Below are 24,624 nucleotides of genomic sequence, written 5' to 3' on the forward strand. Positions count from 1 at the left end.
TGTTTTCGGGTTGTCCTTGGGCTGCAAACTCATTTAAAGTATGCAAATCGAAGTTGTTTCTGACAAGAATAATGTCACGTTACTCCGGGACTGCTCAACCCCATGACAGAGCCACTCTCCCCGGCTTGGCAGAGTGAAGCCCTCCGCCCGCGCGTCCCCGCTGCCTGGAGCACAGCGGCTCGTGCTCGTGCTCTAAAAGGCAGGCTCCCACACGCTGCTGTCTGGCCAGCAGAAAGTGCTCCAGACACGGTGTGATAATCCTGTAACAGCATTTGAGCTTATTCAGGTAAGATATTAATAATGTAATGACACATTCAGCGATAAACTGTCTACAATGAAGACGTGTCAAATATGACAACGTGGTGTTCAGTATTTTAAGAGCACGGGTTTTTTTTTCATTTCCTGAAAAGTTGGCGATTTGGAGATAAGTGGCTTTCATTGCACAGCGACGAAATGCACGAAGCGAAATGTGGAAGTAGTTTGCTTTGATGTGCGCGAATGATTAGATGACGCAAGCTGGAAGTGAACGTTAAGCAACGTGTGTACACCTCGCCCATGATGAGAGAAGGACCGGTGTCGCGGAAAATGACTGGACCCCTTTCTCACCTGTCTGCCTATCGCGGCATACCGCTCTTCTGACTGGCTCAAAACTGGTGAAATGGCCGCGACGACGGGGTCGCGCTTATACCGGCACGGCGCCTTTCCCACATGCAGGCATTAGACCACGTTCCGGTCATTTTGCGGTACAAAGCGCATGTGGGAAAAGGGCTTCTGTCTCTCTCTCTGTCTCTCTCTCTGTCTCCTGTGTGTGTGTGTGTGTGCGTGCGTGCGTGTGTGTGTGTGTGTGTGTGTGTGTGTGTGTGTGTGTTGTCTGTCTGTCTCTCTCTGTCTCAGCTGGGGCACGATTGTGATGGAAAGACGACACAAAAAACCCTCTGGAGAGAAAACCCTCACATGGGGCCTTTGTCCCAGCAGGGACAGACGATAGGGGAGATTTGGCCTTCATACATCTCTGTTCTCTCATGTATGTGTGTGTGTTGTGTGTGTGTGTGTGTGTGTGTGTGTGTGTGTGTGTGTGTGTGTGTGTGTGTGTGTGTGTGTGTGTGTGTGTGTGTGTGTGTGTGTGTGTGTGTGTGTGTGTGTGTGTGTGTGTGTGTGAGAGAGAGAGAGGGAGGCCTTTGGGTGAAACCTTGGGATTTTAAAATATGAAATGAGTGCAGAAAACGTAAAGTGGTTGATTATATATATATGTACCCCTGAAGGCATGACAGACAGACCCACTAGCACAGACTCTGTCTGCATGCCGCTCCATCAGTGCCCTACAGGTGTCACTGCATTTTAAGATGAATACCATGAATTTGTATTAAGAAAAAACACATTTGATTGATATTTTATATTATATAAAATCCCCATCTCTTCTAAGAATTAAAGGAGGACCATACTCCCTTGGATACATTAATAACCTCATTTATATATATATATAGTTTTTCTGCATGAATAAGGCAAAAAGAGAAAAAAGTAACTGAGTTACTTGGATTAGTAACTGTAATCTGATTACTGAATTGTAACACCTTACATTGCTTAGTTACTGAAAAAGTAATCAGATTACAGTAACATGTTACTTAGTAATGCGTTACTGCCCAACACTGAATATCAGTGCTGTATATTGATGTAGAGAGGCAAAGTCACGCCCTGACCTGGCTGCTGCCATTCAGGACCGTGTCCAGGAAGTCCAGCAGGTGGCGCTCTGTCTCCACGGCAACCGGTGGCACGAAGTAACCGTCATTGGACAGATTCAGCACGATGAGAGAGGGCATGGCCAAGTCCCTGAGAACACACACACACACACACACACACACACACACACACACACACACATGATGAGAGAGATAGAGGGCGTGGCCACACTAGGGGTTTCATAGGCTGAATCCAAATGTCCAGACTTCACTGCACTTGCAGACTTACAGACTTAGTATTATTCAGATATCTGTAGTATCTGTAGTAGATATATATATAGTGTAAAGAATTAGAACAGGGTTATAGGGTTGTCTCAGCTACCATATGCCTATAATATCAAATCTACTGTCTGTAAGTGTGCATTACAATTGACGGCAACTTGATGGCAAATGGTAAACTATTTAGTTGACCATTTAGTGATGCACACAGAAAACCTTTGGTGGGCCGGTTCTGGCCCTCAGGCCGTATGTTTGACACCCCTGCCTTAGAGGCATCAGTTTTCTCTCTCTCTCTCTCTCTCTCTCTCTCTCTCTCTCTCTCTCTCTCTCTCTCTCTCTCACCCACCCCATCACCAGTCCTTTGATGTAGTCGTTTTCCTCCGTGTAACCAAAGTAGAAGTCTCTGAGTCACATGACAGACAGACCAACCGACAGAAAGACAGAAAGACAGAAATCTGTGGTTATTTTGGTGAAAGTAATGCAATAGTAGTGTAATAAGAACTTACTCTACAAAGACACTAATATAGTCAAGTACCGGTAACTTGATAATGTAGGCTACAGCGAGCAGCATCAGGGTCTGATCACACTGTCGGGGGTTTATCTTCCATTAATGAGTGTCTCGCTGTATATTATCCGGCTTATTACATGGCTAACCTATGGCATTATAGCATTATAATTCAGGTTAAACTGAACATTTCCATTGATCGTGAAGTGAGACAAGGTGAATGGGAATTCTTCTGGAATATTGTTGACGTTTTTGTCCTAGGTCTCCTTCTTTTTTTTCTTTTTTTTAATATATACTGTATATATTTTTTAATTTTTCAATAGAACAGTACACAAACAAGACAAAACAAACAGGCTCAGGCACAGGAAAAGAAAATCAAAAAAATCAAAAACAAACATACAAACACATAATCAACATTCAATATCACAACGTGGTGCTACCAGCCACACAAGGTGGATATGTGCTTAAAAGAAAAGAGAAAAACATGGGGTGTCCCTGAGAATCCAGCCAGGCGAGTCATCCATCTCTCCTAACCTCGAGGTAGGACCCTAGGTCTCCTTCTTGCCGGGGCTTTGCAGTTGACACACCTGGAAACAATTAAAGCTAATGCTAACTAGCGTTAGCTTGGACATGCCGCAAACACACCAGCTGGGTAGAAACACCAAAATACCTGGATTAATCTGAGATGTTTCTAATGAAGAAAGAGGTGTTAGATAGAAGCTGTAACTGACCATTTGAACAGACTGCTAGCAAAACAAATGGCCACAGGGTGTCACAAAGCTGTTGTTAAACTGACTGGACTTCTTTCTGCAGATTGATATGACTGACCTGGCCTTTGGTCTGATATGCTTCAGCAGCATGTTATACAGAAATAATGCTGAATGCCGTGATTGACCAATCAGAATTGAGTATTCAACAAGGCTTTGTAATAATAATATGTAATATATTACATTCTAAAAGTAACTTGCCCAACACTGACTCACTTGCACAGCTCCCTGTAGTCTGTGGCCACGCCCTCCAGAAGAGTCTTATACCTGAGAGCAGAGAGGAGGAAACAGGAAGTGGATTGCAGAGAGAAGAAAATAGGAAGGAAACAGGAAGTGGATTGCACGGGAATTCCACACGGATCCATTCTTGGTCCAATTCTCTTCAGTCTATACATAAACGATCTTCCAGAATCATGCCCAGCTGCAGGTCTCCAGATGTATGCGGATGATACAGTCATATATATGTCTGGTGGGACCACTACCTCAATCACCACTCAACTGACAGAACATCTAGAATCAGTAGCTGCATGACTCAAACGTTCCTGCCTAACACTGAACACTAAGAAAACCATGTCAGTCTGCTTCTCATCTAGGAGACGGTCCTCACCGGACCAAGTGAATCAGGTATCTGAGGTTAAATACCTTGGCCTGATGCTTGATGCTCACTTAAAATTTGAGAAACATATCCAGATGGTAAGCAGAACTACAAAAGCAAACCTACCCGTTTAGGATCATTAGGAACTGTCTACCATTTTATGCTGCACTCAATGATTCCCTCATACCTGAGTTACTGTGCAACTGTATCTGTATGGCCCCAAGCTGGTCCGACGGCTATCGGACCTCTTAAGATGCTATACAATTGTGGAAAGAAAATTCTTGACAGGAAACCAGTTAGGTTCCACCACTGCCGAGTTCGAAAAACTAAATATGCTAAGTTTTGATGACTTTATTGGTTTTTCAAATGTAAAACTCATTTATAAATGCGTACATGATCAGGCAAACCTCTGGGGACTTCGGGCACAGCCACCAGAGGTGCTGTCACAGGGAACTGCAAAGTGCCGCTCTGAAGAACCACACTAGGACAAACAGCCCTCTCTCTACAGGGGGTTAAAATGTGGAACTCACTGCCCACCCACATTAAACAGGAACATAGCTGGGAGCGTTTTAAAACCATTCTGAAACAGTTCCTAAAGAGTAATTACAAATGCTCCCATGTTGTTTTATGATGTACCAACTGTTTGATTAACCAATTTTATGAGTATGTCATTATTGTTGTGCTTAAAGGAGAATTCTGTTTTCATAGACACCCGGACCTTATTTCCAGCTTAAAATATGATGTTAAACTCACCCAGATAACTTTGGTTACATTCAGATCGCCTGGGAAGATATTGAGCCATGCAGGGCAGAGTTCGAGCTCAGAGCAGCAGATCTGTAGATCGACTGCTCTGAGCTCGAACTCTACCCTGCAAGGTAGATTTTAGAGCTCAGAGCAGCCGATCTGTAGATAGACACCGCTGGCTGATATCTGATCTCGAGATTATGGACGATGAATTCAATGGCCGCGTGTATTTATTTGAGTGTATTTCCTGATCACATGACCTCAAATCCTGTTACAGTCTATGTATCAGTCTGATCACATGACCTCACATCCTGTTACAGTCTATGTCGCTGGCCTACCTGCCACCGACATCCGACCGCTTCAGCTCATTCAGAACGCTGCAGCCCGTCTGGTATTCAACCAACCCAAATTCTCTCACGTCACTCCCCTCTTCCAGGAGCTCCACTGGCTTCCCATCTCGGCCCGCATCAAATTCAAGACACTGGTACTGGCCTACAGGGCAGTACACCAGTCAGCTCCCCTGTACCTGCAATCCATGGTCAGGTTCCAAACCTCTCAGCGCTCCCTTCGCTCCTCCACCAGTGCAGGTCGCCTCGCCCCTCCTTCACTACGGGGGCTCAAAAGTCGCTCATCCCGATCTCGACTCTTCTCGTCCCTGGCACCTCAATGGTGGAACGAGCTTCCACCTTCGGTCAGGACAGCTGAATCACTGCCGATCTTTCGGAAAAGACTAAAGACACACCTTTTCAGGCTCCATCTGGGCCCTTCTTGATCTAACTTCGTTCTCTCTCTTTCTTTATAAAAAAAAAAAAAAAAAAAAAAAAAAATACTAACCTAAACTTGTACCACTAACCTAAACTTGTAGCACTGTTCCTTCAAAAGTTGTAGTTGTCATAGACTGTGCTCCATAGTTGATTGCTCTATTGCTGACAAAAAATGTGTTATTGTAAGTCGCTTTGGATAAAAGCGTCTGCCAAATGACGTAATGTAATGTAATGTAATGTATCACATGACCTCACATCCTGTTACAGTCTATAGGCTCGTTTGAGTTGACTGCCGCCTCGCCTGGAAAGCAGACGAGAGCAGGCGAGCACAGTCAGGCGAGGCATCAACAAGTCGAACACCCCCGCAGTACACTAACTGCTGCTTTTCTTCTTCTACAGTTTTGTTTAACAGCGGTTTGTAAACAGATTAAAACATGCATTAGCACCACCCACACTCACTGCTCAAATGACCCAGCCCTTCAGATTACTTATTTTATTGTTAATGTAGGCATTACAGGTGGTATTTATGTAAAATGTAGAGTGACAGCTTGGAATAGATATAAAATTGAAGTTTCTACACTTCACTGTGGGTTCGTGATGCACCTGTGTTGAACCAATGGGCGCTCAGCTTGATGCGTTTCTCGTCATCCTCTGTCATCCGCAGTCGGGCACAGTTGGTGGGGAGCAACTGCGGCGCCTCGCTCCAAATCTGCACCCGCCTCGCTCTGACGAGAGTCCCGTGGCTCACGCAGTCGGGCAGGCGGAGCAAGTCGGACAACTTTCTAACCATCATGCAACGGGGCAAGCAAGGCGCTGGTCGAATCTGCGCAGAATTTGCTCATCTCAAACGAGCCTTATGTATCAGTCTGATCACATGACCTCACATCCTGTTACAGTCTATGTGGACTTCCAGCTGCCTGAAATTACACAATGTAACTGCATGGACCAATCAGGGACCTGCCTCATAGTTGACAATCTAACCGGCCAATCAGGGATGCCGGTGGTAAAATAGTAATGGTGGCTCCCGAAGTAACGAGTAGTAGCCTAACATGAACATTAGTAGAGTAAACCCAGCCGAAAGCGCGGTTATTCTAGACTCAATAACAACAATGAAAGAAAGACAAGAGTACGCACCACGGCACCAGAGCTTCTCTGTGGAAAAGACATATTCACTCTCAAGATTCAAGATTCAATAGTTTTATTGCCATATCAACCAAAATTGATTGGAATTTGTCTTGGCATGCTCAACAGACAAAACAATCACAGTAACAGACCATGAGAGACAGACAATACAACTACACATCTGCTGCAATGTATAAAAAGTAGGAACATGCAATCAAAGACAACTGCAAAATGCAAAACAGTATGCAATACAGTGTACAGTGCAGGGTAGGCACAGGCGGCTAGTGCAACAAAAAAAAGTGCACAATGCATTAAAGTGTCTGGTGCATTAAAAGACCAGGAGGTAAAATTAAGTTGGGGTGGTGAACTGAACTGAGGAGGAGTTAAGGGCCCTCACTGCTTCAGGGTACGAGCTGTTACGCAGACGAGTGGTTCGGCATTTGATGCTGCGTACTCTTCTTCCCGAAGGAAGGGGGGCAAAGAGAGCATTGGCTGGATGGGAGGGGTCCCTTATTATCTTCAGCCCTAGCTTCAATATGCGCTCGTTATAAATATCGCATAATCTCGGCAAATCCTTACCTACGATCTTCGATGCCGTTTTCACGACCCTGTTCAGCTCTTCTCTGTCTTCAGCTGAACAGTTACCAAACCAAACTGTGATTTGCTCAACTGTGATCTGTGCTCAACTGTGAACTGTGATCTGCTCAACTTGTGTTTCCCCCCTCTCTCGTCTCTCTCCCTCTCTCTCTCTCTCTCTCTCTCTCTCTCTCTCTCTCTCTCTTGCATTCCGGTAATCGTTGGACGCACAACAGGATATCGTGAGTACCTTCTTCCGCCTACACTTTGATTTGATTTACATTTTATTTTTTACGCTCACTTACGCTCTCTCTCCTTAACCGCTGTTCCTTAACCTCTGACCTCTGACCTTAACCTTCATCTGTGGGCTGCTGAGGCATACAAGTCATAGGAGTGGGGTCTGTGTGTGTCCGTGCGTGCGTGCGTGCGTTCGTGCGTTCGTGCGTGTGTGCACACATCGCCGAAAGCTGTTCTTTGGTTTATTTCCTCTGGCTTGTTGTGATCATATTATGCTCGTCATGGTGAAACAGCTGGCTGCCGGCCTACATCTGGCTGTCTGAAGGTCAGAAGGAAGGCTGACTGACTGACTGACTGACCGACTGACAACACATCAATGACATCACTGATGACATCACTCACTGATGGCATCATTTACTGATGACATCACTGATGACATCACAATTGCTGAAGTGACATCACTCGGAAGACTGACTGACTCACAACCCTGAGGACAAAATTACGTCATCAGTGGTCGGCAATCGGCAGCCATCTGATGAGGTCATCAGTATCACACATGCTGCCTGCATACAGTCTACGTGCCTCTCTGGCATATAGTTTGTTTCATTACACAGTGTTATATATATATATATATATATATATAGTGTTATATAGTTTCTTTACACAGTGGCTTTTAAAAGGATTTATTTGGCTCCAGGTCAACAAACCGACTCAGCACAAATGCTAATTAGTGTTAGAAGATTTCCATTCGACAAGAGAGATAAAGCCCAGGGCTAATCCACTGCAGCTGCCTTTTAGATGGCCTAAACCCAACCCTCTAAACTACAGTCCACCCTGTCACAACAGCCCAACCCTCTAAACTACAGTCCACCCTGTCACAACAGCTCAACCCTCTAAACTACAGTCCACCCTGTCACAACAGCTCAACCCTCTAAACTACAGTCCACCCTGTCACAACAGCTCAACCCTCTAAACTACAGTCCACCCTGTCACAACAGCTCAACCCTCTAAACTACAGTCCACCCTGTCACAACAGCTCAACCCTCTAAACTACAGTCCACCCTGTCACAACAGCTCAACCCTCTAAACTACAGTCCACCCTGTCACAACAGCCCAACCCTCTAAACTACAGTCCACCCTGGACCTCTGTCAGTCTCTAATCTACAGTCCACCCTGGACCTGTTAGTCTCTAATTTACAGTCCACCCTGTGTCCATAATCTCCATGCTGCGCAGCGCAGAAACGTCATTACGCACGGACGTGCCACGCCATCAAATTCTGCTGCTGAAATTGGGTAACCAGCAGAGTGAAGTCTGTGACGTCAAGCTGCGTTCACACCGACCTATTAAAGTTGGTCGCTGGCGTCGAGTTTACATACAAAATCAATGCAAACGAGCGATTGAGCGTATATTCGCCTGGGAGAATAATCGCTGGGCGTCCGAGCGGCAGAGACAGAGCGATAGGGAGAAAATACGCTCGTCGCTCAAGATGAAATATTCCAACTCGAGCGAAAATACGCTGGCATCAGTCGCTCGCCCAGACTGATATGTAGACCCAAACAGGATGTGAGGTCATGTGATCCGGATGCTTTTACCAGACTAGAGTTTAGCTGTGAAGTGATGAGAATGATAACTGATGTATGTGTGTGTGTGTGTGTGTGTGTGTGTGTGTGTGTGTGTGTGTGTGTGTGTGTGTGTGTGTGTGTGTGTGTGTGTGTGTGTGTGTGTGTGTGTGTGTGTGTGTCCATGTGTTTCAGTGTCAGGGAGGGAACGGAGCGGTCCAGCACCTCGGGAGGATTTATTATGAAGTCTCAAACGTACGAATGATAACTGATGTATGTGGGGGTGTGTGTGTGTGTGGGGGTGTGTGTGCACGTGTGTGTGTGTGTGTGTGTGTGTGTGTGTGTGTGTGTGTGTGTGTGTGTGTGCAGGTCTACCATAGGCTCCTGTCAGACGGTCTCCCCTCGTCCACCAGAGCCAACGCCACCAGCTTCTCTACAGAGGACGAGGAGGGGAGATGAAGACTTGTCTCTGTCCACATGGCATACAATGTGTGACTCTCTCTGTGTGTGTGTGTGTGTGTGTGTGTGTGTGTGTGTGTGTGTGTGTGTGTGTGTGTGTGTGTGGGCCCAAGCTACCGTGGCTTAAACCTCCTGCACTCAAAGAACGGGCAGGAGCTGCTGAAGTACAATGAGTCCATAAATGAACTTCCAGGAACTCCTCAAACATAACAGCACAGCTGAACCAGACTTCATCAGCCACATCCCCCAGAATCCCATCTGACAACACAGGACAGTGGTTCAAGATGCCATCAGGAGCCTTAGGAACAACAAGGCCACCGGTCCAGATGGGATCCCAGCTGAGATCCTAAAGGAAGGAGGTCCAGAGCTCCTGTACAACAACCACACCGTGCTCTCAAGGTCTGGGAGAAAGAAGAACTTCCCTCAGAGCTCAGGGATGCTCTAATAGTGAACATATTCAAGAAGGGGGACAAGGCTGAATGCGGAAACTACAGGGGCATCTCACTCCTGTCAACAAGTCCTTGCAAACCAACTGCTACCATTGTCTGGGGAATACTCCCCGAATCACTGAATCATTTTGTATGGGCCTTAAATGCTCATGAAAATCCCTGGAACAACAACACCATCAGATACCCATACAAAGACACACCATTACCAAAGACACTGTTCTGGACCAATCCAACATGACCAGCATCACCACCACAATAATGCAGCACCAACTCCGTTAGACAGGCCATGTCATCTGCTAGCCTGGATAAAGCCAGCCTTCAACGTGACATCACAGGCTATGCTAGCCTGGGTAAACCCAGCCTTCAACGTGACATCACAGGCTATGCTAGCCTGGGTAAACCCAGCCTTCAACGTGACATCACAGGCTATGCTAGCCTGGATAAAGCCAGCCTTCAACGTGACATCACAGGCTATGCTAGCCTGGATAAAGCCAGCCTTCAACGTGACATCACAGGCTATGCTAGCCTGGATAAAGCCAGCCTTCAACGTGACATCACAGGCTATGCTAGCCTGGATAAAGCCAGCCTTCAACGTGACGTCACATGCTATGCTAGCCTGGGTAAACCCAGCCTTCAACGTGACATCACAGGCTATGCTAGCCTGGGTAAACCCAGCCTTCAACGTGACATCACAGGCTATGCTAGCCTGGATAAAGCCAGCCTTCAACGTGACATCACAGGCTATGCTAGCCTGGATAAAGCCAGCCTTCAACGTGACATCACAGGCTATGCTAGCCTGGGTAAACCCAGCCTTCAACGTGACATCACAGGCTATGCTAGCCTGGATAAACCCAGCCTTCAACGTGACGTCACAGGCTATGCTAGCCTGGATAAACCCAGCCTTCAACGTGACGTCACATGCTATGCTAGCCTGGGTAAACCCAGCCTTCAACGTGACGTCACAGGCTATGCTAGCCTGTGTAGGGTTTCCCAACTGAAGGAAGGTCAGCGAGCCCCCGGTGGGCAAAATAAATGTTTTAAAGACAACATCAAGACCGGCCTGAAGATATTCCAAATCACATGGAGCAATTGGGAGCACATTGCACTAGACAGGCACATTGCACTGGACAGGCACTGGACAGGCACATTGCACTGGACAGGTGCTCCTGGAAGAAAAGGAGCTGCACATGAAATGGAACTCCAGCACCGCATGGAGAGAGAAAGCCTCCATGACCACTCCCCCTGCCCCCACTGACCACTCCTCCCCCTGCCCACACTGACCACTCCCCCTGCCCACACTGCACCAAAGCATGTGGATTGTAGATAAACCTCGTCTCGAGTGACCAACGATGATGATGATGATGGGGAGTGTGTGTGTGTGTGTGTGTGTGTGTGTGTGTGTGTGTGTGTGTATACCTGTGTCTCCCATAGCGTACAGTGTGTAGCTGTCGAGTTTAGAGTAGGTGAGGAAGCGCTCTCTGTTGATCCAGACCTTCAGCTCTCCATCTCGCTCCTCTGTAGACAAACACAGAGAACTGATGAACAACATTTTAAAAGATAAACGTTTGTTAAAAATGGAAATGTGGCTTAAGTAATGGAACCACGGTCCTCTGCGTCAAAGGAAATCTGCCACGAGCCCCCAAACACAACTTTTTAAGAACCTTTTTCTTATTTAACCATGACCAAACCCTAATATATATATATATATATATATATATATATATATATATATATCCTCAGCCAAGTTGTTTTACTTGCCGAACTATAACCGTACCACATAACCAGGCCCGCCGCACCCCATTACGCAGAGTACGCAGACTGTGTAGGGCATCATGTGACTGAGGGCACCAAAAAAAAAAAAAAAAAAAAAAAAAAAAATTTTTTTGGTGCCCTCAGTCAGGCCACTCACTGAACAGCAGGCCAGGCGCCGCCTACTGGTTTACTAGTGTTTTTATTACTTTATTCAGGGTTAAAGTGGGTGCATCTCATTGTAAAATTGGACTCGGCCCAAATTGGGCTTCAAACGGCCCAAATCTGTCTTCAACCGGCCCAAATCTGGCTTCAACTGGCCCAAATCTGGCTTCAAACGACCTAAATCGGGCTTCAAACGGCCCAAATCTGGCTTCAAACAGCCCAAATCTGGCTTCAAACGGTCCAAATTGGGCTTCAAACGGCCCAAATTGGGCTTCAAACAGCCCAAATTTTTCGCCGCCGCCCTTCGGACGCCGGCACGCACGTCGGCCCGTATCGGCCTGGCCTGCTTGGTATCTAATGCCCGGCCTGAATTATGATCCCAGTCCGCCCCTGCTTGCATGTACAGTTTAACAATCGCTTGTTTGCTGACATGTACAGTAATTCTAACAATTGTTTGTTTGCCACATGTAATGTAATGTGAGATACACTAGTATCCTTCATAATTAATGAATTTGCAGTCTTTCGTTTGACAGTTATTGAAAGTTTTGCGGGGGGGGGGGGGGGGGGCACCACAAAACAATTACGCTTAGGGCACCCAAATGGCCAGCAGCGGCCCTGCACATAACCATAACAACCAACCAACATTAAAACAAAAATACAAATGCAATCAAGAGTTTCATGGTCTTTCTCTGTTCCCCCATCTCTGCCTTGTTCAAGATTGTGGGTATGCAGGCCATGAGGGTAGATCTATGCAGGCCATGAGAACTTGAGATGTTTCTGTGTTGATTGAACAGTAACTTAAAGTGAAATGGATTGAAAGGCAGAGGCACTGAACCGCTGATCTGAGGTCAGAGTGTGTCCTGTCTTACCGTTGTAAGTGAGGAAGGTTCCGTCTTTGAAGACCACCACAGCAGGCAGTGAGGGGATGGAGATGGCCTTGGGCAGCACCTCTCTGGTAGCAGAGAAGAAGTAGGTGTGGACGATCAGCTCTTCCGCTGCAGCCATGTAGCTTCCCTGTGGACAGAGGTCAGAGGTCAGAGTCTGCTGCAGCATGTAGCTTCTCTGTGGACACAGAGGTCCGGATCTGATTCACACCCAGTAGTCCATGGACTACAGGTCCAGCTTGATTCTGTGTTTCAAAGGGGAACCCATGTTGCCTGACTTGGCTTGGCGCCTCGCCCAAGGGTTGATTGATTTCAGTGTGAATGGTGCCACCTGGGGGCGGGACAAACTACTCTCATTGGTTAGGAATGGGGGCATGGTCAGTAAAACTGATAAATGACATCCTTCCCTGTTATAGTAGTGGGCGGGGTTATCTCTTGTTATAGTAGTGGGCGGGGTTATCTCTTGTTATAGTAGTGGGCGGGGTTATCTCTTGTTATAGTAGTGGGCGGGGTTATCTCTTGTTATAGTAGTGGGCGGGGTTATCTCTTGTTATAGTAGTGGGCGGGGTTATCTCTTGTTATAGTAGTGGGCGGGGTTATCTCTTGTGATAGTAGTGGGCGGGGTTATCTCTTGTTATAGTAGTGGGCGGGGTTATCTCTTGTTATAGTAGTGGGCGGGGTTATCTCTTGTTATAGTAGTGGGCGGGGTTATCTCTTGTGACAGTAGTGGGCGGGGTTATCTCTTGTTATAGTAGTGGGCGGGGTTATCTCTTGGGGTGATGATTGTAATAGACCCTTTTAATCTTTGTAAACATCGATTACGTATTTTGTGGGCGGAGCCGAACAGGTTGCAGAAAGTTACAACTAGCGGTTCAGCTGTCATAGAAATTATGGAAGATCCCCACGCCTCCTCCACGTATTTTAAAGCTTTGCCAGCAACAGACAAGGTTATCTTACACAAATAAGCTAATTCTTTCAATGGGGTGAGGTTTCTTCACTGTCAGGATGGGTCTAGTATCCAAACATCGCCAAAGTTGCAGTGACAGACAGAGACATCATCATATTCCTAGTGGGAATGTCCAGCGTCTACATGCATATTCCTCTGAGTTTTGGATACCGCGTGAGTTTTGGATAACGCGTGAGTTTTGGATACCCTGTGACGTCCACTCTAAAAGGGTCTATACGTGTCAGATAAACCCGGGTCGTATCAGAATCAGAATAAGAATCAGAATCAGAAAGACTTTATCTGAACAGTCATGAGCAGGGATTAACCCAGTGTTGACTGACTTGGTGTGAATTGACAAGAAAGGGTTGAACACGGGTCAAGTCATCCTGGTCCAACCCTGCTCACTGGTCTGGAAGTGGTATGATGAGTGTGTGTGTGTGTGTGTGTGTGTGTGTGTGTGTGTGTGTGTGTGTGTGTGTGTGTGTGTGTGTGTGTGTGTGTGTGTGTGTGTGTGTGTGTGTGTGTGTGTGTCTGTCTAGGTGTGTGTGTGTGTGTGTGTGTGTGTCTGTCTGTCTAGGTGTGTGTGTGTGTGTGTGTGTGTGTGTCTGTCTGTCTAGGTGTGTGTGTGTGTGTGTGTGTGTGTGTGTGTATGTCTAGGTGTGTGTGTGTGTGTGTGTGTGTGTGTGTGTGTGTGTGTGTGTGTGTGTGTGTGTGTACCTTCAGGGGGGATGAAGCTCCGATGTAGAGGAACAGCACGTCATGGCGGCTCATGGCATGCTGGAAGAGCTGTGGGCTGCTTAGCACTCGAACCAGCGGCCTGCACGCACAACAGCTGTGATGTCACTGTTACACTGAACCAGCGGCCTGCACGCACAACAGCTGTGATGTCACTGTTACACTGAACCAGCGGCCTGCACGCACAACAGCTGTGATGTCACTGTTACACTGAACCAACGGCCTGCACGCACAACAGCTGTGATGTCACTGTTACACTGAACCAGCGGCCTGCACGCACAACAGCTGTGATGTCACTGTGATGTTACACTGAACCAGCGGCCTGCACGCACAACAGCTGTGATGTCACTGTGATGTTACACTGAACCAGCGGCCTGCACGCACAACAGCTGTGATGTCACTGTGATGTTACACTGTCACAAGTCACAATCCAGAGGAAGTGTGTAGTGTATTTTTCTGTGTCTTTTTGACCAGCTCATTATTATAAAGACACGTTCTCGTGTTCTCAATAATTTACCTTCTAAAATACTGGAAATGAATCTGGGTTAAATACAGTTTCGACCTATATGTAGCAGTCGTATCCCCAAAGCACACTACAGTATTTACACTGCTGGACCAGTTCTAGGTTCTACAGGAGTGGGAACCAGAAATATATAAATTCAGACCACAGACCAAATGCAAAAGCCGGCAACTTTACTGATACTGGGGGGGCATAGCTAACCTATCGTTCATTTTGTGATACAAGCACCACATTTTGCAGAAGTGTTCATAGATATATTCTGAACAAAACTGGATATTGGGCCATCGCAAATTTGCCCCCTGGTGGCCGTGGTAGACATTTTTCAAAATGGCCACCATCGATTTGTCAACATTTCCTATCCCATCTGACCCACATGCAATACCAGACATAATATAGATCCTAGTAAGCCTGAGAACCTAATAAAAATAGACATTCAAAATGATATGGACATTTACAAAGTAATTGGTCACGTCATTATATTATGTGTACATTAGCTATAGACCTACTAGTGTAGCTATTGTTCATTTTGTGATAAAAGTGCCAGATTTGGCACAAACATAGCTTAAAATATGTAGAAGACATCTGGATATTGGGATATTGCAGATTGACATTTTGATGGCCATTTTCCAAAATGGCCGCCTGCCGTAGCGCAACATATGAAACCAATCGTTCATTTTGTAATATAAGCACCAAATTTGGCATAATCTGAACAAAAGTGGATATTGTTCTTAGACCTATATTCATACAGTCACATATAGACTTACATTAATATTCTAGCTTTACTTACCCAGAAACCCGATTGGCAAAATCCATAATTCCATCTTTGGTTCTGGGCCCTTGGTAATTATATTTGACATCATTCTTCAACCTGCCAGTAGAGAGTGCTCACAGTAACTGTACCGATCACAGAGTTATTCAACACATGAAGTTTCAAACTAAAATATCATAATTGAGGGTTTGTCAGTCCTTGTCCAGCTAATTAACTGTGTTTAGCTGGTCTAAACCAGTTAACCAGTCCTCTGGGTTCTGTGTACCAGCATGCGAACGAACCCAGTTGAGACCCAGTCTAAGAGTGTCAAATATCACTGATGTTGACAAGCACTCTACCCGTGTGCGTCAGTATGAGACACACACGGACACACTGGTTGGAGTGAGGCAAAGTTCAAGTGACACCTTGGGGTTGGGGTGAGGCACATGGGGGTGAGGAGTGTTGGGGTGAGGCACAGGGGGGTGAGGAGTGTTGGGGTGAGGCACAGGGGGTGAGGAGTGTTAGGGTGAGGCACAGGGGGTGAGGAATGTTGGAGTGAGGCACAGGGGGGGGGGGTGAGGAGTGTTGGAGTGAGGCACAGGGGGTGAGGAGTGTTGGGGTGAGGCACAGGGGGGGGTGAGGAGTGTTGGGGTGAGGCACAGGGGGTGAGGAGTGTTGGGGTGAGGCACAGGGGGTGAGGAGTGTTGGAGTGAGGCACAGGGGGGGGGTGAGGAGTGTTGGAGTGAGGCACAGGGGGTGAGGAGTGTTGGGGTGAGGCACAGGGGGGGGGGTGAGGAGTGTTGGGGTGAGGCACAGGGGGTGAGGAGTGTTGGAGTGAGGCACAGGGGGTGAGGAGTGTTGGAGTGAGGCACAGGGGGGGGGTGAGGAGTGTTGGAGTGAGGCACAGGGGGTGAGGAGTGTTGGAGTGAGGCACAGGGGGGGGTGAGGAGTGTTGGAGTGAGGCACAGGGGGTGAGGAGTGTTGGAGTGAGGCACAGGGGGTGAGGAGTGTTGGAGTGAGGCACAGGGGGTGAGGAGTGTTGGAGTGAGGCACAGGGGGTGAGGAGTGTTGGAGTGAGGCACAGCGGGTGAGGCACAGGGGGTGAGGAGTGTTGGGGTGAGGCACAGGGGGTGAGGAGTGTTGGAGTGAGGCACAGGGGGTGAGGCACAGGGGGTGAGGAGTGTTGGGGTGAGGCACAGGGGGTGAGGAGTGTTGGGGTGAGGCACAGGGGGTGAGGAGTGTTGGAGTGAGGCACAGGGGGTGAGGCACAGGGGGTGAGGAGTGTTGGGGTGAGGCACAGGGGGTGAGGAGTGTTGGAGTGAGGCACAGGGGGTGAGGAGTGTTGGGGTGAGGCACAGGGGGTGAGGAGTGTTGGGGTGAGGCACAGGGGGTGAGGAGTGTTGGGGTGAGGCACAGGGGGTGAGGAGTGTTGGAGTGAGGCCAGAGATGGGCAAAATCATATAGTATTAGTATTATTCATAAAGTAATACAAATTACAAATACTTGCTCACAAAATGTATCACAATACAAATACAAAATACTGGTCAGATTTTTTTTTTGAAATACAAATATATATTTTGAAAATAAAGAAAAATACATTTTATAAAAACTGATAAAGAGCTGCAACAATGAGTCAATTCATCGATTCATTGTCAAATATTACATTAATTGCCTATCTTGACGATCTATTAATTATTTTGAGCCATTTCTTTCAGGAAAAATATCTTAATTCTCTGATTCCAGCTTCTCAAATGTGAAATGTTCTGGTTTCTTTAGATGGTAAATCATCTCTTTAGTCCTCTGTGACAGTATTCTCCTCTGTGTAAGCTAGGGGTGTCACGATACACTCAGTTCACGATACGATACGTATCACGATACTGGGTTCACGATAACGATACGATACGATATGATTTTAACAATATTTTTTTAAACTTGAATAATGACAATATATTACTGGAAAAGTAGTATTTTATTTGAAATGCACAAATACAAAACATGCTGTTGTGGGAAATTGTTATTACAATAACAACTAGAAAAAACATGAGATTGGAGATAAGGCTTATCTTGAAATAGAATGAGTTACACCGTCACTTAGATTTACTTTGAACTAAAAGGTTTCTCAGCAGTATAAATTCTCATTATGCATCTTCAGTTTTTCTTCAAACTCAAACAACAAGACTTTTCTTAATCTATTTTTTATGCATCTTCAGTTTTTCCTGTCAAGTAAACAGTTTTGCCAGAAACTCAACTGAATGGTTTCTCTCCTGTATAACTTCTCATGTGTCTCTTCAGAGACTTGTTCAACTGAACTACTTTCCACACATTGAACTTCAACAAACAAAGACGTTTCTTAGTCTTTTTTTTTTTTTTTTTTTTTTTTTGCGATATGAGATTTCATCTCAACGATACATATCGTGACGTTTTACTATCGCGAAATTTCGTGGGACGATATATTGTGACACCCCTAGTGTAAGCTCTAACACACTACAGTTCTTCCATTTCAGTTTTAGCTGTTTTTCAGCACAGCTAATTTCTCCCTCACTTCAGCTGTTAATCACCTTCTGTGAGGGCTTTTGACTTATAGGCAGCATTTCTAAATGTAAACTGGCAACCGGTTTCAGCCTCGCAGGGCCTTCTTCAGGGCGTGTAGGAAAAGATCTTGATCTTGAATGATCTTTTCCTACACGCCCTGAAGGCCCTGCGAGGCTGAAACTGGTTGGTTATTTTTAACTCAGATATGCGCTAGAAAATAAAGGCTTTTTAACCTTTAAACGTTGACTCTGTGTGAGTTTAGTGCCTGAAGAAAGCTACTGCTTTTTCATCTGGATCAATTTTTGTACTTCAAGAGCAACTCACATTCAGCCGACCAGTGAGCACTCAGTCTTTTGTTTGCTTTTTGCATGGTTTTAAAATGCTCCCAGCTACGTTCCTGTGTAATGTGGGTGGGGAGTGAGTTCCATAATTTAACCGCCTGTACAGAGAGGGCTGTTTGTCCTGTTCTTCAGAGCAACACTTTTCAGTTCCCTGTTACAGCACCTCTGGTGGCTGTGCCCGAATCCCCCAGAGGTTTTAGCATATCGCAGAGGAGCCGTGGTGCCTGATCATATACGCATTTATAGATGATTTTTGCATTTGCAAAACCAATAAAGTCATCAAAACTTAGAATATTTAGTTTTTCGATAAACTCAGCAGTAGTGGGACCTAATTGGTTTCCTGTCAAGAATTTTTATTGCGCGATAGACTACTTGCACAACTCCACTACTTCCTGAAATGAGTAGGGCATCTTGGTTTCCTGTCCTACACTATTGGATGAACTGATTAATGTCAGGTGTGCCTGACTGCTGCAGTCACAACAACAGTGATCAGGCACACCTGACATTAATCAGTTCATCCAATAGTGTAGGACAGGAAACCAAGATGCCCTACTCATTTCAGGAAGTAGTGGAGTTGTGCAAGTAGTCTATTGTATAGCATCTTAAGAGGTCCGATAGCAGTCGGACCAGCTTGCGACCATACAGTCGCACAGTAACTCAGGTATGAGACAATCATTAGCCATTTCTAAACATGAAGTCTGGACCATGGCCGGTATATTAGGGCAGATTATTTACCGGTTTTACCCTTCTAGACATGAGTGATCATTGTTTCTATACATAAGGAAAAGGTCAGTGTTTTTTCAGTGTTAGGTCTCCATACACTGCATCCACAACACGAGATCTCTGCCCAACACTTTTCACCACTACTCCATAACGCACGTCTCACTGCGAGGTTCCCGATGCATTCCGACATTCCCCCATAGGGAATTCTTCAGGAGTCAAGACGTTGGTGGTGGACTGGGGAGGTGGGTGGGTCAAAACAAAGCTTCGGAGAAGGCAGCCCAGGTACAGCCACCACTGAGGTGAACGGTTGGGGAGAGGATGATGACGCACTGGCCATGGCTATATGTACTGCCACGTGATCCTAAAAGTGTATAGGTTTGCTTTTGTAATTTTGGGTTCTGGGTTGGGGTGAGGCACAGGGGCTGAGGGGGGTTGGTTTAGGCACTGGTAGCCACTTAGTTGGGGTTAGGTTTTAGATATTGTGGGGGGCTCCAGGGGAAGGGTTAGGGTTAGGGTCTCCACTCACAGTTAGTTGCTGTCACCTCCAAACAGGTGCGTCTGTGTGCAGCTCATACTGACGGACGCTCTTCAACATCCCAAGCACAAGGTGCGTGACAAAGTGATAGGATTTGTAGGAGTTAGACGGGGCTGGACCCTCTGGCTTTCCTACACCATTTCTGTTCCATTAGGTTTGTTCCTATTACCTTCATTGTGGCAGCATAGTCTAGGGTTGGTATTTTGGGGTTATGTCAAGAATTAGCACACTTGAGTTCCTAAAGGTTATTGTTGTCCCCGTGTAAACCAAAACTTCACCTTATTGTCTTTCTGACCAAAAATGGTTTATTAATTTCCCATAGAAACCATTATAAACTGCAAAAAAGTGCTATTTGCGGGCTCCCTGTGCCCCCCCCCCCTTTTTTTCTTCTTTTACAAAAAGCATGCATTATATTACTTCCTCAGGGCATTTTGGACTTTAAGGCTTGAAAATTAGAGTTAAAGTTATAGATTTTAACTTTACACACCTTTTTCAGCCATTTCTCGAGATCAAATAGATGCAAATGTCCCATTGAAACCTAATATAAATAAAAACAAAGACATAAAAGGTGCCATTTTTGGACCTCCAGCAGCTACTTTTTACAAAAAGCATGCATTTTATTACTTCCACCGGGCATTTTGGAGTTATTAAGGCTTCCAATTGTAAGATTTTACTGGTGATGTCACTAATGACATCATTTTCCACATATCGTCGCTGTCGCGGCAGGACCTTGAATCTCCAAAACAGCAACTTTTCAGGAAGTTAAAAAAAACTGTTTGCTCTTAAAATACTGAACCAAACATCATCAAAGTTGGCACGTCTTAATTATAGTTGGTTTCCCGCTGAATGTGTCATTACTTTATTAATATCTTACCTGGATAAGCTCAAATTATGTTGTTTATATTATCAGTCCGACTTGGAAGCACTCTCTCCTGGCCAGTCAGGGGCTGATGGCCGCCTCCCCTCTGGTATGCACATGCACGAGCCGCAAGCTCTGGGCCGCGGGGGCGCGCGCAGCCGTGTAGCAGTGCTCCTCGCCTCTCATGGCCGAGGCGAAGGCTTTGGGATGGGGGTGAGAACAGTCTGACATAACGTAACTTTAACGTTACTTTATTCTCGTCGGAAACCACTCTGATTTGCATGTTAGGAATAACTGGAAAACATTTTATTGATCTATTCATGTCAGAGGAAGCCAGGATTAAACAAAACAATATCAGAAATACACAGCACGTCTGCCGTGTGTCTTTTTCGGGTTTAGTGTCCTGCGTGGGGGGGGGTACAGACGGAGGTAGGGGATGAATTTCGAGGTTTGACTGACAGGTTGAGGGCGAATGGCGTTACGAGAATTACTCACAAGCTCGTTTTAATGCTTTTCCATTGGTTGCATTTGGTAAAACCCACACAGAGATGTGAAGGGTGACCAATTCATGGCATTGATTCATGACAAAAAATAAAAATCTGAAAAAATTGATATTCCTGCCGCGACAGCGACGATATGGCACAGCGATTTATTACATGAAATTTATCCCTATAGTATAGTGATCCTCACTATTTCTTCAATGAGAGCCGCACTGGCAGGACAAAGTCAATAGGAGAGCCACTTTTACCGTAAAACACCAAAAGCCACCCCAACCAAGCACATCTGCCTACCATTTTTTTGTTTTATTGTTTTCCACACACACACACACACACACACACACACACACACACACACACACACACACACACACACACACACACACACACACACACACACACACACACACACACACACACACACACATACACACACACACACACACACACCAGTTTCCCCTAGAAAATCTTTCAGGCCTGGAGGGATTTTCGAAACGTACCCCGACCGCAAGGGTGGGGGCCATCGCTGGCGACGCTAAAGTTTTAGCTAACCTGTTCATATCTATGTTCACAATGGTATCATCATACTATTATGGGATGTGATGCGAACAGTTGTATTATGGGATGTGCGTTTCCCAGGCAACGACACGTTGACACATTTTGGAACAGCGCTACACGCTGGCACAATACTCCTAAAAGCAAAATGCTTATTGTTTTGAATGATTTGGCACCTTCTATTACTGTCAACACCAGTATTGTTGTATTGTAATAATATGCCATAAAGGTTTATTGAAATTTTGGGGAGAGCAGGGGGGAAAAAATCTTTTAAAAAATTTGTAAAAAAAAATTGTAAAAAAAAAAAAAGCAATTTCTTAGAGCCGCCAACTAAAGCTTCGAGAGCCGCGCAATGAGGAACTCGGCCCTATACCAAACATGGTGGAAATGGTGGAAAATGGTCAAACTCAGTAAAACCTAAAATGTTTAAGCCTTAAGTCCAGGAAATCACAGAAAGTGTGGACCAAAGCAGCTCAAAAGGCAAAAGTATTCAAAGGGAAAAAACGGTGGAGCTACTAGGAGTATTTTTATATATAGCAATATTTAATGTGAAGTAATATATCTGTGTACAAGCAGTTACAAATCAGAATATATCTTCAAAGGTACTACGGGCAAACAAAACGCAACGCGTTTCAACCACGCAGGTCTTCCTCAGGCAATGTTAGCTGCGTGGTTGAAACGCGTTGCGTTTTGTTTGCCCGTAGTACCTTTGAAGATATATTCTGATTTGTAACTGCTTGTACACAGATATATTACTTCACATTAAATATTGCTATATATAAAAATACTCCTAGTAGCTCCACCGTTTTTTCACTTTTAAGCCTTAAGTCCAAAATGCCTGGAGAAAGTAATAAAATGCATGTTCTTTTGGGTAAAAAAAGAAAAAAAAGGGAAAAAAGCTGGAGGCCCCAAAATAGCACTTTTTGCAGTTTTTATTGGCTGTATAGCCTAATGGGGATTTTCTTTAAATTTGACACTGCAAAAAAATCTAAATGGGTGAAACTCAATGTTGGTGCTAATCTTTTATTTACATATCACACTGTGAGAATCCCAACCCCTCCCCCCCAAAAAAACACTTTGCATTTTATCTTGTGGAAAATTGTGGAAAGCTGAAACTGAAACTGAAAGTGAAACTGTTTACATTAAAACAAACAGGCATTTACAGGGTTAAAATTCTGAAAATGAATAAACATTGGGTATGTATGATGAGATCTGAAGGGACTTAAAAAGTTTAGCCCCAAAAAAATGAAAAATAGTTTTCAAACCTTTTTCGTTCTTCCTATGAATTGATTGACCAAAAATGGTAAATTAATTAATTAACCCTAAAATCGGAAAGTGCGTGGGAAGGAGTGCGCAGTGACAGTGGTTGATATTATTAGGGTTAGTTAAACCAGCTACCGCAAAGATACCCTGGATATTTTGAACTTGTTTGGTAGTAGCCCCAGGTTAAAATTGTTTACTCACATCATAATGGCTGGGTAGTATCCTCGCACCTTGAACTCTTTGGCCAGTCCTGGAGAGAAAATGCACACACACACCCACACACCCACCCACACACACACACACACACACACACACACACACACACACAGGCATTATCAGGGCTCTAGTCACCAGTAGCTGTGGTGGCGTTATCGTTATCAGGGCTCTACTCACCAGTAGCTGCGTTGGCGTCGGCTCTTCCCACGCTGACCGGAGCTCCTAGACTCCTCAGCTCTGAGGCGATCTCATGCCACACCGGATCCAGCTGTTTACAGGGCGCACACCAGGCGGTGTAGAACTACACAACATCACATGACATGACATAAATTAACATGAGATGACATCATCATCATCATCATCATCAATATCATCATCATCATCAGTATACAAATGGGAGCTAGGGCTCTGTCTGTCTGTCTGTTTGTTTGTTTCTCTGTCCCACTGTGATTGTCCCACTGTGATGTCATAAATCCCACTGTGACATCATCAGTGATGTCATAAATCCCACTGTGACATCATCAGTGATGTCCTAAATCCCACTGTGACATCATCAGTGATGTCATAAATCACTCATAAATCCCACTGATGAAATGTGACATCATCAGTGATCATGTCATAAATCCCTGTGTGACATTATCAGTGATGTCATAAATCTGACATCATCAGTGATGCTGGTCTTATTGGCCACACAGCAGCCGAGCTGCGGGCAAGGCCGCTGACAAGGGCCTATAAAGATGTGATCTTAAAAGGAACCAGTGCTTGATTTGAAAATGGAATTGTTTTTGTTTTCCAAAATAAGAGTATGTTTCAGTGGCTGCTGAGAAAAATAAAATCTAGTCAAATGTTCTCACATTTTGGACTGTCTCTAATATCAGCATTAATAACGTGACATTAAATAAAGGGGAACCTACAGTGATCAGCCATGTTTCCTCTGGCCCCGTCAGGTCCATGAAGCTGTAACACACATCAGACTGGCTCACTGTGTGAAGTCTCTATAGGGCTGGACCCTATATAATTGTGTCACATTCAAACATTCTGTTGAGGTTTTCCACAAATATTCAAATGTCTGCTGTGATGTCGTGACATGAAAATAAATAAATAAATAAATACATGAATAAATACATACATCCTCACTTAGAATAAAGTGATAAATGAGAGTAAATATGAGCTAGTCAACTTTCTATATAATATATAATGTCTATGGAGAAAAGAATGGGAAACTCACTTCCGGGGCAAGAAATGTCACGTGACTGTTCAGCTCTATTTCAGACATTTAACCAAAATCCCCATACAAAAATCCCATTCACTTTTAGACGAGGGAACCAGGAAGTGCAGGGATTTCTGGGTTGTCTTAGAAACATACATCCCTGCGGTTTCAGATATCCAAAATGATTAGTAATCAAAGTTGTACATATCTTCAAATACAATCTCTATTGTCCTTAATGACCATTCTGACTAGTGAGAATACAATTATGAGGAAATTATTATGTAAAATGTAATGAGGCTTACTTATCATCCAGGTCCTCTACGAAGGCCCAGGCTGCAGTCAGACCCAGCAGCACTGATAACACACACAGTACACACACACACACACACACACACACACACACACACACACAC

At 45.2% G+C, this 24,624-nt stretch overlaps 1 protein-coding gene across 1 annotated transcript; it reads right to left on the minus strand.

The window, feature by feature from the left end:
* Positions 1 to 1,685: 1,685 nt before the first annotated feature.
* On the minus strand, positions 1,686 to 23,954 carry LOC310796720 (protein disulfide-isomerase tmx3a-like; the record flags this gene model as incomplete). Its single annotated transcript, XM_083658958.1, has 10 exons — positions 1,686 to 1,827; positions 3,444 to 3,494; positions 9,201 to 9,258; positions 11,150 to 11,248; positions 12,517 to 12,661; positions 14,195 to 14,294; positions 15,520 to 15,600; positions 22,987 to 23,035; positions 23,179 to 23,302; positions 23,916 to 23,954. The coding sequence occupies 10 exons, from the start codon at positions 23,952 to 23,954 to the stop codon at positions 1,686 to 1,688; spliced, it is 888 nt and encodes a 295-aa protein (XP_083515084.1).
* Between the last annotated feature and the right edge of the window lie 670 nt (positions 23,955 to 24,624).

This window comes from Poromitra crassiceps, assembly GCF_964638095.1.
Source record: "Poromitra crassiceps genome assembly, chromosome: 23".
Taxonomy (NCBI): domain Eukaryota; kingdom Metazoa; phylum Chordata; class Actinopteri; order Beryciformes; family Melamphaidae; genus Poromitra; species Poromitra crassiceps.